Source organism: Nanorana parkeri, unplaced genomic scaffold (genome assembly GCF_000935625.1).
Source record: "Nanorana parkeri isolate BGI_ZX_2015 unplaced genomic scaffold, ASM93562v1 scaffold3267, whole genome shotgun sequence".
NCBI lineage: Eukaryota > Metazoa > Chordata > Amphibia > Anura > Dicroglossidae > Nanorana > Nanorana parkeri.
In genome coordinates, this window is record NW_017309535.1 from 29,898 (window position 1) to 43,814 (window position 13,917).

The following is a 13,917-nucleotide window of genomic DNA, read 5'->3' on the forward strand; positions in this document are numbered from 1 at the left end:
TATTGGTGTGTGTAGTCTCCACAAACTGTCCTCAACTGCCAGTATTTAAAAATAATAATAATAATTGTTTGTGCAACTGCCTTTATTACGTACTTTAACACCATTTGTGCCTGTTCATTCTATTATGTGATTCTTTGGGAGGGGGTCTTCTGGCCCATTGACATCTCATCCTTTTGACATGGATGTCCCTCTGCCATTGCGCAGACCTTGTGGGAGGTGAATGTTGGAAGACTGTGGCAAGCAGGGTGTGCATGGAGAGGCTATTCAGAACTCTACCTCACTCTGTCTCATGGTGGACAGCACAGATGTAATGGTGCTTGGGTTGGTTGTCGATCAGAAATTACAGAAAGGAATTTAGCTTCAGTGGTTGGTTGACAGAAAGCTGTAGAGGAGAATAGATTTGGTACCTGAATATAATAACTTTTCTTTTTTAACTTTGCACCCTGGTATGGATACCAATCAACACAGCATATCACATTTTAGTTGTGAGTTCACTTTTAAAATAGATCTAAGTCATAAGTTTTCTAAAACACTGCATATCATAGACATAGACTTCCATGTTTTTTCCATACCGTTTTCCCCTATTCTTTATTCTTTTTTCATTCTCAGTACTGATATACTGCAGCTTCTTTCAGACACTTTCTTTTTACATGCACTTGCTCCAGCATTGGCTGCACATCATTGCTTTTAGATAGTGACAACGGTGAACTGTACATCCGCAATGTGTGTCTCAACCAGGGACATATGTGACAGGGTCACAATACAGGAGCACAATTGTGTTACCTATAATGAGGCAGCCTGAGGCGGTTGCCTCATGCAGCATCTTATTGGGTCATGTGGGGGTGGCAAGTGGTACACTCCCTTTTTGGCCAGAGCGTCCTAGGTTGCTAAAAATTGACATTATGGGTTGCCCAGCTCTTGGGGACCAATGATGTCAGAGAGCTGGATGGGATGTCGAACAAAGCTGGAGGCAGAGGTACACCAGCACCAAACCCACCACAGGTAACAAGCAACAAAGCCCCCCCTTCCAGGAACCTGCACCACCGACAACCCCCCATGGCAAAAAGTGGGGTTACTCCATAACAAAGGTTGCCTGAACAAGCACCTTTATGGCAGATCCTGGATATTTTTTTTAATAGATTGAAAATAACTATTAAAATGACATTAAAATGTTAAAGATTATGTCAGACTTTAGTGGTTGGGCTTAGATCTTCTTTTACTTGTACCTTCAGTAGAAAATCACTCTTGGGTTAGTAGCACATTAACTAGTGACCAAAGACCCGATGATTTACTGTTAAAATACATGGGATAGGGGGGTAATTGGTTATTGATTTTGTGATTCCTGTTTTTTTTTCAATGTTTATAAATTAGAACCATACATATGAGGCTATAAGGAACCTTTTAAATAAATATGTAATTGCCCTGTCTATTTTACTATAGATTTTCTCTTTCATTGCAGGGTGCCCCACAGAATGGGATGGTGTCAACTGCTGGAATGCAGCCGCGGTAGGACAGATGGTGACTGTACACTGTCCAGAGAGTCTTCAGATGTTTCTTAAGTCAGAAGGTAATGCTCCATCTTTTCTTCTAAGTTCTAAGCTCTGTTGTGATTCTAATAATCTTATAGCGGGGCTGCAAACTGTAGCACTGATATGTTGTCATCTGGATCCCCACTAAAAGCAGAGGTGAAAGTACAGATTGGTGAAAATGAGTTCCTTATTGTGTCCTAAACAATAAATTACCTGGCCTGTCATTATACTTAACCTTTGTTTAAGGCACTGTCAGGAACAAATTTCCATCGATCTGTATCTCCACCACTGCTATTACAGCTATTCAGATGACAATAAATCAGTGCTACACTATGCAGCCCTGATGAAAGGTGTTCTGTTGATTCCCTGAAATGCATTGCTGTCTTTTTTATGAACTTTGCACTATGATCATTAAAGGTTTACTGGACCTTTCATACGTTTCTGGTGCTCGCACTCATTTGCACTTTTTTCTTTGGATTATCTTGGGCATCCGGTTAATAGAGAGAGCCTTGGAAGACCAAGGACCTTATTAGGTCATATATATCCGTGTAGTCCAGTACTCCACCGATACCTATTTTTGTCACTTCACTAAGGAAGATTTAGTTGTAGGTAGTTGATATCTGATAGGGTCATGGCAATGGAGACAATGCAAACAGGGCAGGTTCTCTGTGCATATATTATTGTCACTCGAAGTCTTGGGGGTACCTTGTACCAAAGCTGTGAAGGGTTCACTTTGAGGACCAAAGTTTTAATATACAACGACAAGCTTAAATATCAAAACTGAAATTTTGAGATGAGCTAAATAAATCCCAATGAATAAATGCTGAAGTAACATAATATACCAGATGTACAGTATATGATAACTGACAGATCTGTCTGTCATTATTAGGTCTACCAGTACAAGTGTGCGTACACAAGCTGTTGATTAGCAAAATGTGCCAACCAGAAAAAGCTGAATTAGTGGGGAAACCAGCCTCACGTCAAATCACAAAGAATTAACCACGTACGGACCTTGTTCAGTATGAAATTTCTTGGGGTGTTTGGCTATATAGAGCAGAGGAGGGGGGCTCTTGATATAGGGGGGCTCAAATGCAGAACCTGACATCACCTTAAGGCCGCACATAATATTCAGTGATTAGAAACCAACAGAAAGCTGTTAGTGACTGCAGACATGCAACAGCAAATTATTATAGACTGCATACTTGCTAAACAAGTTGGTTAGAGATTGTGAACATGTTACAGGAGTGGTGGGAGAATGGGGACATGCTTCAGGAGACAGTCATAGACTGAAGACGCATTACATGAGGCTGCTGGATCAATGCTTCCTTTTTTGTGACGCTTACAGCCCCCTTAAATATTACTTGTGCCATAACGAAAGCTTTCATATAAAAATAATTTTAAAAAAAGAGAAAAGGGATGGACAGTACAGAAAAGAAAGTGAAACAAGTCGCGTGAAACAAATAATCCAAACCATTTAGCAACTTGAAGAGAGTCTCAAGAATATTTATCCCACCTTGGCCTAACTAAGAAAAACAGACTGGCGTCTGTAGGCACCGTGAGGGCTACAGGTTAGGCACCAGGGATTGGGCCAGTTGACCAATTTTTGGGCTGCTCAAGTAAAAACACTTACAGGGTTATTCACAAAAGGATGAAGAGTTTGGCGAAGGGAGGAGAAGTGAACAATCTAGGCCAAAATGGCTGATTTGGAATTTTTGCCAAATCAGCTCACTTTCCAGTTCAGCTATGTTGTCCTAGATTGTTCACTTCTCCTTCCTTCTCCAAACTCTTCACCCTTTTGTGAATAACCCTGTAAGTGTATTGACTGCAGCTGGAAAGACGTGAGCAGTGATCAAATCTGTGACAGCAGGAGGTATTCCAGTATCCATCTGACCTTCATCTAATAAAGTGGAGCCTTATATACCAGAAGGCCTTACACATGCAGTTTTATGAGTCATGAAGATTATATTGAAACCTGACATTCCACAATGCTTGCTTATTAAAGCTCAACTCTAATCAGCTATAAAAAAAAATGTATTATGCCCTCCTCCCCCAGATAGCTAGGTATAAATACTTGTTAAGCCTATGGGAGATATAAAGGAGAGAAATACATTCCATATTCCTCACTCCCACAGGCTTTCCCCTCATCCCTATTACCACAAAGCTTCTCCTCTTCACTAGTTGTCCTCTCTGACATCATCATGGTCCTGCAAATCTTACTCTAAATCTCCTGCGACTAGCAGTTAGGGGCAGCAGTGCCTTAGCTCTCACAATGCAGATATACATCTAAAGAGGCTGTAGATACAAGATTGCCTAGGCTCCCTCACATATCAGGAAATTCACTGTTATTTCCCAGGAGGAATTTAAGACAAAAAAGTTGATTTTTCACAATCTTCTACACAATTAACATTTCTAAATATTCAAAGCTTCACTTTTTGAGTTCAGGTCAACTCTAGCAAGCAGGACCTTTAAACCCTATTTGTATTGTATGTATGTTGCTGCTATATAGGAAAACAAAATGCACGTTAACTCTGCCACCTTTTGCTATCAACAGTTGCCATCAGCAGGAACTGCACTAATAATGGTTGGAGCCCTCACTCTTCTTCATACCTGAAGGCCTGCTTCTTTAACAGCAGTATTGAGACTGATGACAAGGTGAGTGAAGAGCCTAGCAATAGCACTGGCTTTACATTCATAGGGTTTTTGAATAGATAGCAGTGGAATTATGGGACAGGGAGTTGCTAATTTGCAGTATTATGTTTATTGCAGTTGGCATCAAAGGGTCAATACATCTAAAGCTGGAATGGTAGACAACCTGACAGTTTCTAACATTTCTATGAGTCTCTAGTGGTGAGATCTCTGCACTTGAGTTCACATGTCTGCCCACCTGCTGTGACCATTATGAAGGCTTTAAACTTGTCACGGTCTGGGGAACCGGGGCACTAGGGTACCTGAGCTCCGGTGTTTACAGAGTTGGTAGGAGCCACAAATAGGCAGGATATCGGGATGTTGGTAACAGAACTCTACCTGTTGAGTTTCTAATCCATTTTATAAAATGGAGGAGGGGTAAAGTAACCACGCAAAAGGTGGGCAGGAACACCTAAAACTCTTAGGTGAACAGGAAGAGAGTCAGGAATCCTTACTGGTGTATCTAAGACATGTAAGAAGCCAAAGGCTAACTTGTTTCACCAGGCTTCCCCTATCACTTAAATTTGACATTTGAATAGATTTACTTTTTAAATTGATTTTGCATTTTTGTCAAGAATGGTGAAACCCTTTTATTGGTGGTGTAGTAGTGAGCGGCAATGGTCCTCCAGTAATCATTGAAGTTCTATGGTAGGAGCTGTATCTAGACCAATACAGTCAAGAAGCTCAGTAACTCCTGTAACCCTAAATGCTACTTTAAAAACTTTCAAAAGCAAATGGCTGGAGGGGTCCTGTGAGGTGCCATCCTTGCCACTTGTCAAACTTTCAAGACCTGGACCAGAAGCTGCAGCTGGGCCAGACAGCACTCCCTTCCTACTTCACGGTGGAAGTCCACGTGTTACAGCACATACAGGAAGTGCTTTTTTCTTCATAGTTCCTGATGGAGAAGAAATTTTCCTCTAGGCTTGTGTCACAGCTTCTCCATTAGAGCCTATGTGCAAAAGGCTGTACGTGTGTAGTACCCAGCTGCACGCTATCTTTGAGATTGGGAGTGTTGTCTGCCATGATCTACGGCTCCTAGTCCACATTGCCTGCTAATCTGAAGTCTGTAATCGAGGGTATCGGTAGCATTAAAAGGTGGCGTCTTTAGAGTTAGTACTGTTATCTTTAATCAAAAGTTTAATTTAGCAAAGAAAGGGACATCTGTTTTTCATAATTAGCATGTGATTAGCAGGTGTAGTACATGTTGGTGTGGTCAAGAGAGTAACTATAGCCATAAATAGAAAAACATGTGACTGTGATAAAGCACAGAAGCACAGGGGACCCACAGTTGTCTGGTTACACAGTGATTATTGCAGGATCAAGCAAATACATTTGGATAAACAATTTATATATAGTTTGGTAATCATTTATATATGTATGATTTGCTATAAAATTATTACTATTCTGTATCTATAAGAATTGTTGAATGGGGGAAGCGCAGAGGGCCCTTAACGATTTTGCTATGAATCCCTATTACATTACATTGTTAAAGCTTTAGGTATGGTTAAAGGAAACCTGTCATTGGAGGGATAATGTGTCTATCATTGATGATCTCTTCTTGGAAATGTGACTTTCCTAGCTAAATAAAGTACTGAAACCATTGCATTACTGTAAATAACGATCCAGAAAAAGCATGCAGACCTCAAAGTCAGAGTGAAGTCAAAACGCGTGACCTTCATTTTTGTTCCCAGTAAGAGGCGCAAAATAGTATAGACAGTCCGGGAGGATAGAAAGGCAATAAGCATGATAGCAATGGTAAGCCCATATTCCTCTCTGGTTAGGTCCTTTTAAAGAGCCAGGTCTAGTTGGCTAGCAGCTTTACCGTTGCATGAGCTGGATGTCACTCCTAGCTCTTCCCCCACCATATCTGTCATTTCTCATCTCTAGCACAAAACTACTCATTTGGCAAAGTGTCTAAAAAAAGATCTGTCTTTTAATATCCCTTTACATAAACGGAAGAATAAAAGAAAGATTGACAGAAGCTAGACAGCCCTCCTATCAAACACTTGATGTTCTGCTTCATGTGCTCTTGCCATTTCGCATATTTGTGGAAGCAGGTCACATGTGCTGTTTCTTCTAATCAGTAATTTGGTTTTATTGTATTAGTACTAAAAACTTTTATGTTATCATGGATGCCATATATATGTATATATGTCAAACTTTTTTTTTTTATAGAGTAGAGAAGGGTTGAAACCCATTGACCCCTGACCATTTTGTTTTTCATTCTCTTCATCTCCCTGTTCATCTACTTTTTTTCCCCTTCCTCCTCTTCTGTTCCCTTCCTTACTCCTTTTTTTTCTCTAACTCATCTTATACCCTCTCCTGTTTTTTATTCAGTTGTGGACACTGGACATAACACAAAAAAAGTTAATTAAAGTATGCAGTACTGGTGTGTGTAATATACCCCTTCCTTCTGCTTCATTTTCGCTCCCCCGTCACACTAGCTGGTAATTGCCAACCATCAAAATGACAGCGGGGAGTTGCTCTATGAATACAGCAGCTCTAATAGCTGCTTCAGTCAAAAAATTCACAGCGCTTATAAGCACTATTAAGATGCGAGATAAAGCGATACAAAGTAACTGTCACGGTCTGGGGACCGGGGCACTAGGGTATGTGAGCTCCGGGGTTTGAGGAGTTAGTAGGAGTCACAGACAGGAGGGCTATCTGGGATGTTGGTCACAGAGAGAGAGGAACTAATGGTCTGTGCGTTCTCAGGACGCACTAGAGGCGCAGAATCTAAGAAGGGCCAGGTATTCGACAGAGCCTCTAGTGGTGAGGATGATTGGCTGCTGGACACCTTCCAGGTTGCGGCCCTCTAGCGCACCCACACAGACACAAAGAACTAGTCGAAGCATTGGGGAACTGGATACAAACAACAGGTAGAGAAGAAACTTGTAACCAAGAGGAGGAAGATAGGAACAGTGGCACACAATGAGAGAAAGAAAGTCACAAGCAAAAGGTGCAAAACGCACAGCAGAACAGCAGAGTATACTGAAAAAGGTAGCTAAACAAGGACACTCAGGAAGGGTAAGTAGCTTAGAGGCACACCTAGGAGCAGGAAGGTGTAACTTACAAAAGTAAGCAGATGTGCTTTGCACATGCATACAAAGAAGCTGAATAACAGAGGGAAAAGTACATAAAGAAGCACAAAGGGATGTATGCACACAGGGGGTGTGCAGACAAGGACGAATCCAACACAGCCACAAGGTAAGAGAGGAGCACAGAAATAAAGGGGTGACAGCGAAGCATAGGAAGATACACTGGAAGGTAAGTGACGGAATTGAAGTACAAGAAAGCAAGTAAATAGGAGGAAGCAAACAGACAAAGGCTGGAGAGGGAAAACACAGTAGAAGTGAGGCAATGAAGGCAGTATAGGGAGAGACTCACAGCACACAGGTGAAAGCAATTAAGGTCTACAGCAATATACTAATGGTAACCACTGAAATACTATAGTAGGTGCGCAAGGAGCAAAGCAGGGGATAACGCCAAACAGGGATACCAGCTGGTACAGGGAAGCCAAAGGCACAAGGATCCAATAGCAAGCGCAGGGAATAAGATCCCAGGGATAGTTAGAGCCACAAGGGGTACGGCACAAGGCATAAGACTTGTTGCTCGCACCAAGAGCAACAAGTGGGGAAGTCCTAAATAGGGAAGGAGGAGAGCAGATTGGCGGCAGCCTTGTGAGACACCATAGGCCGTCAGCCCAGAACCAGGGAGCAAAGCAAAAATCCGGCACGGATTTCCGGATATTGTGACAGTAACAATGTTATTTTTATTTCATTTGTCTGCAGAATTTGATCCGCATATGATGTCAGGTAAAGCAACCTGGCAAGTTAAAAAAAAATATATTTTTTTAATATTTGTTCCTAATTTTTTCCTATTTAAAATCTTTATTAACTCTTAGTTTACCCTAATCAGCCCTAATTATCTCCCTTTTCCTCTTTTTCTCTTACTATTTTGTTTCTGATCTTTTTCTTATTTTCCTAACCTGATTTTCTGATGTTTTTTTTATTATTATTTTCCTAACCTGATTTTTTTTTCTTGTTTTCCTAACCATTAATATCTATTGCATACAAAAAAGGAAAATAGGAAAATGATTGAATAAAATGTACACATTTTATCTACAGTAACACCATTTATTTTGATTGCTTGCAAAATAAAATAATTTTTGTACTTTTTATAATAAACTAATTCAAAAAAGAATAGAAGCTTTCTCTACATCTTTGCCATAGAAAAACCTGATTTGCAACAAACCTCCACCATCCTTTCAAGCTGGAAGTTGCAAAATGGGAAATAAGAGTTGAAAATAAAACCTTGTCCGTGCTATTTTTTTTTCTGTCTGTGTCTTTTTGAGGGAACTTCCCTTCAATTTCTGTCCTGGAGGCGTATCAAGAAGTGAGGGGAAAATCCTCCAAAGTGAGGGGAATTCTCTTCTAAGTCACTGGAACAGATGTCCCCATTTGAAGATAGCCCTCATCTTTTGGTCTGGATTGCCCATCAGTTTCTGTCTCGTTAACAATTCCCATTAGGAGAATTTGAGAGGGCAATTCTACCCAGGCAGCAAGAAAAACCAGATAGAGGTTCTAATCATATATTTCTCTATCCATAGCTAATGCATACATTTCAGATTCAAACCAGCCCTACAAAATGACAGCTAGGATCCGACAGGGTGGATCTACATGTAGGCTGTGGGAACACATCATCAGATCTTGGTATTTAAAATTTGATGCATGTAACTATATTTCATTCTTAAAAGTTATACAGTTCATGTGGAAAATAAATGTTGTATATATATACTGTAGTTTATCCACCTCTAATAGTGAAGCACATGTAGAAGTTTTTGTTTCCATGTAGAGGAACTGAATTTGGCAGGAGACATATTTGACTGCTCTGCTACATGTGATAAAAGTTATTGCTGTTGATTCCATTTACTTTTTAAAGCCAAACTCTGAGATCCCTTCTCTCCCCAAGTCTATACCTCCTACCTTTCTCTACCAGGGTTCAGTACAGCCTTATGGTTCCTCCAGAGGTTGCTAGGGGCAATGCAAACATTTTGACTCTCAGATAAGTAACCAATGACCCCAATGATCTTTTCTAGCTATCTGTGAGCCATTGTGAGCCATTCTTCCCTTATACAACCAATGTAAAAATAATTGTTTTCACTGACCACCATACGAATGTACCCTGAGGTAAAGCTATAGTAAATATTGGCAGGGATTCCCTGAGACCTGAAGGTTATTGCAAGAATTGGTCTATATTAAAAAGGTTGACAAAGGCTACTCTACACCATTTATTTTTCAGTGTGAAAGCAGCTAGTTATATGAACAAATTTGGTTTTAATTTACGTGTGAGGCCACTATGGTACCCCCAAATCCTTGCTTCGGCTGGGAGCGGTGGAAGGTTGCTAATTAGAATAGCCTACCCATTAGAGACTTCAGGTGCAATTGGGCAAGTAAAGGAGTGAATGGGCTGGGAAAGAATGGGAAAGGAGTGAATAGACAGAGAAAGGAGTGAATGGGCTGGGAACAAAGTGAATGGGTGGGGAAAGGATTACATGGGTTGGGAAATGTGAAGTCAGAAGCAGAGACTGACTCTGACCCCAAAGGCAGCAAGGATGTAATGTAAGCCTGAACTACAATAGGACTGTTACATGACCAGTTGCATGCTCATGGACAACAGGCAGTGCTGAAAGGTCATGGATAGCGGAAATCACTTCCTGGAATTCAACTTTAAAACCAAACTTTGGGCAAAATATTGATAGTTTTGTGTAGTATGTGAAAGGGCTAGGACCTCAACATTTTTATGATTTTGGCCAAATTTGGGAGATATTGCATTACTTCTTGTCTATTAAATGGGTAATAGAATAATATGTTAGGTTAAATCCCACCATCAGTGACAAAGACAATAATAAACACACATTTGTAGTAGGGAAGGGAGTGGTTAGAACCTCGGTAAAACCTATTTTCAATTGGATCCCTAAATTAAAAAAATAATAAAAACTCCTCTTCCAGTTTGCATGACACCCTGCATCATTCAACTACTTCCTAGGAGCCCAAGGTGTTAAGGCTCCGCCCCCCACTCAGGGCTTACAGAAGAATTCTGGAGATAGTGGCACTGGAGATCCATACTATTGCTGTCACACAAAGCACAGGGTTCCAGATCTCCAGCGGTCCAACACTCCTCCTGCCCACTGCTCCCATCTACAGTGACGCTCAGGTGAGTGCAGAGGGAGTGTTGGACTGCTGGAGTTCCGAAACAATGTGCCTTGTGTGAGAGTAACACAAATTACTTTTTAGTCAGTCTGAATGCATTAGAAAATAATGGGTTTAATCAGGCTTTAGAAGGTCACATTTTAACCACCCACTGACTCTATAAAATGTTTTATTTATATTCGTTTCTAACATATGGGGTGGAAATGCTTACTACCTCAACAGCAGGAAATCATTCTCTCTCTCAAGACCCGAGCTACTTCTCAATACAAGTAATGCACATTACTCAGCCTCTGTTATTACATTAGCTGCATATCATGAACCTCACATGTGTCTCGCTCCATGCAGATCGCATGGGAAAATGTCATATAGGATTTTGCAAGCCACTGGCAGACGTTGCCATGGCAACTTACCATTTACGATTTTATATATACTTATATATCCACAGGAACCAATTTCACAAGAAGGAGACCTAAACAATCTGTGTGATACGTACAAGAATTTTATAGGGTTTTTTCCGTCATAGTTGGTGACAAGAATGATATGTACTTGTGTGTTTTATCCTTTGCTTGGCAGGGAAAGGAAGGCATAGTTGCTCGAGAGAGAGGTGGGGCCCCGGCGGCATACCTTATCCATGGCACTCTAGCTGTGCTGAAAGTACAGATCCCATCATGCCTCTGCATCTCGGAGTCACATCTGTGGCTCTCTGAGTTTTGCAATGCCGCACAGGATTTGTAGTTCCAGCTGCAGTACAGAGGTTGCTTACCCTTGGTATAGATGTGCTTCATTTGAGACATGTACTTTTAAGTTGGGGTGTGCAAACTCTGGCTCTGCAGCTGTGGTGAAACTAAAATCCCATCATGCATCTGCTTTTGAGAGTCATGCCTGTGGCTGTCAGAGTTTTGCAATGCCTAATGGGATTTGCACTAATGTGAATGCAGGAGGGGTGAATGAAGGACATGATCCCCCTCCACCATTCACAGATTTAACTGCGGCAGAGAAAGATAAGGTATTTTGCTGTGCAGGGCAGAGTGACAAGTTTGCTTTAGTGCCCCCTTCCATAGTGGCGTATAGTCATCTTCCCTTCGCTCCATTCAGAGAAGGAGACAAGAGAGGAAGCCCTGTATAAGGTCCAAGGCACAACTCCTTGTCTGGAAAGTCAAAGAGGATCCTCAAACTTCCCCGAGCTGCATGCTTGTTTCTGGCCAGAAAGTATGGAAGCCAGTGACAGCCATGGGACCTATTTTATAAGTACATTTCCTTTAACAAGGGAAGACCAATTAGAATTCAAGAACCAAACAGAATAATGTGAAACCTTCAGTCTGCAAACAGTTTAGAGAATGAGAACAAAATTGCCTCCTTTAATCATCATTAACAAATAGCACATTTTAGTCACTGTCTCCTAATCCAATAAAATGAAATGCCACTAGGAATTACGTCCCATCCATTTTCATTTACTCAAAGCTGTTTTCACGTGATAATACTTTGTTAATGGAAGTCTATTGCTGTCTCTGTGGATACCATGCCAGTTTTCTTGCCCTCTTTTAATTGCCTGAAAATGTAATGTCATTTAGAGAATATTAGAGGTGGGAAATTATCCATCACGTACAGTTCTGGCTGATGAACCTTAAATGAACGGGAAGCAAGAAAAATGTCCCCTATGGGGACAAAGGCAGCAATACAAATCTGACATGTGTTCTACACCTTCCTTACTCTGTCCAACTATAAAAGGATGGAATTGGAGTTGGGCTTTAATCATCCATCTTGTGAATAAATTAGTTAGTAAGACTGCATGAGCTTGCAGGGCTCTAGGGCAGGGCTGTTCCAAAACTATTCGCCACCAGAGGTAAGGGGGTGCAGGTTGGGTGCTGCCTGTGAATGGTCATTCCGAGGAGGGGGTGCTGTCAGTGAATGGGCGTTCCGCAGGGGGTGGTAAAGTAGGAAAATAGCAAGGAGAACACTACCACCCGGGTCTGCCTGTGCAAGAACAATTTTACAAGTATCCTGTGGAGACTCTTACCTAAAATGGGGCTAAATTAATTTTGATGGTTAGAAAAAGCAAACAAATACTGGAATGTACCAAGTTAATTATCAAGCTCATCATCTATGTATATGGTCAATGGGTTTCCATGTCTTTATATTTCAGAGAGGACATTTCTACACAGTGAAGATCCTGTACACATGTGGCTATGCTGCTTCCCTGCTGGCGCTGGTGAGTGCTATCAGCATCTTCTCCCTCTTTAGGTGAGTGTATCTTACTGATTTCTATCTTCCTGCAGGTTAAACAGAATTCTACTGAGTACTGTTCACATCTAAACTTGATATATTGTGCAATTTTGAAAAACAAACACTTTAAAAAAGCTGTTTATGAAATCTCCATTAATCTAATTGGCAAGCACATGAGAAAAAGTTGAGCTGGTCAGAACCAAAGACAAAGAAAATGCTTCCATGATGCAACTGGAGCCCTCCTTATTCTACTCTTTGTAAGCTGTGCCATGCTTTAGCATAACATAGTGAAGGGATGGGCAAAGACATAGTATTTGGGAGTGGGTCTGGACCGGAGGAGCTACACATTAGCTGCAAGACCATTACACTATACACATGTAGCTTCCCAGTCAAAGCTCCATAATTACCTAGATTGCCGAGGTCTATGGCAATGTTTACATCCCTTGGCAGCTTCTTCACCCATGGACGACTTGTAGAAGGCCGATAAGAATTCATCCGTCTCCCAGGCAGCTTAAAGTGTATATAAACCCTAACAATGAACTTCTCTTACCCTAAGTCCTCCTACTTGCGAGATGTTCCTTGCAATCCATAAGAAAAGAAGTAGGTAGGGCTGACACTATGTGCTTTGGAATTTAGAGCCAAAAATACACCAGCTTGTCATGTCAAAGAGGATGGTAGGAGCACACATTATTTCTGGCACATCAGCAGTTATTTTAAACTGGTGTTTAAAGGGATAAAATAAGGGGAAATGTGCATGCATTCCAGAGATGTACTAAATATGTTTCTGTTTTTATTGTTCCATGACATATATTTTACAGTATATCGAAATGCCAAACCACATGGAATATATTGCAGCTTAGCAGTTCTTAGATGTGGTGGCTGTATTAGTTTTCTTTCTCCTGGCTTTTTTTTTTTTTTTTTCACCAGGTGATTCTGATAATAAAACATTTCTTATCATAGGGTGACAATGCTCATTCACTACAATGTACTGTGTCTATGGAGGGGCAGTGCTGTCATGCTAGGCTTCTCTCTTGATTTTGGCTACTAACACCTTCTCCTCTGAATTACATAGAGGGACATTGCGTTGTTGTTCATATAATATAGCTAAAAGCTGAAAACATTGTTCGAGATTTCCGTTGAGTCCATAGGAAGTTAAGAGGGCACAAGATTTCTGACAAGAGCATCAAGTTTTTCTCTATATTTGCAGAAAATTTACCTAAAGTGGACCTTCAGTCCACTAAGCAACCTTTCCTCCCTGAACTTCTCTT

At 41.0% G+C, this 13,917-nt stretch overlaps 1 protein-coding gene across 1 annotated transcript in view; it reads left to right on the top strand.

Annotated features, from left to right (window-relative positions):
- The window catches only part of LOC108802985 (pituitary adenylate cyclase-activating polypeptide type I receptor-like), a 39,303-nt gene that overhangs the window by 9,751 nt on the left and 15,635 nt on the right, over positions 1-13,917 (top strand). The window contains exons 3-5 of the mRNA XM_018574833.1: positions 1,460-1,567; positions 4,081-4,181; positions 12,570-12,667. Of these exons, the coding sequence (XP_018430335.1) occupies positions 1,460-1,567; positions 4,081-4,181; positions 12,570-12,667 (307 nt within the window). The remainder of the gene's footprint in view (positions 1-1,459; positions 1,568-4,080; positions 4,182-12,569; positions 12,668-13,917) is intronic.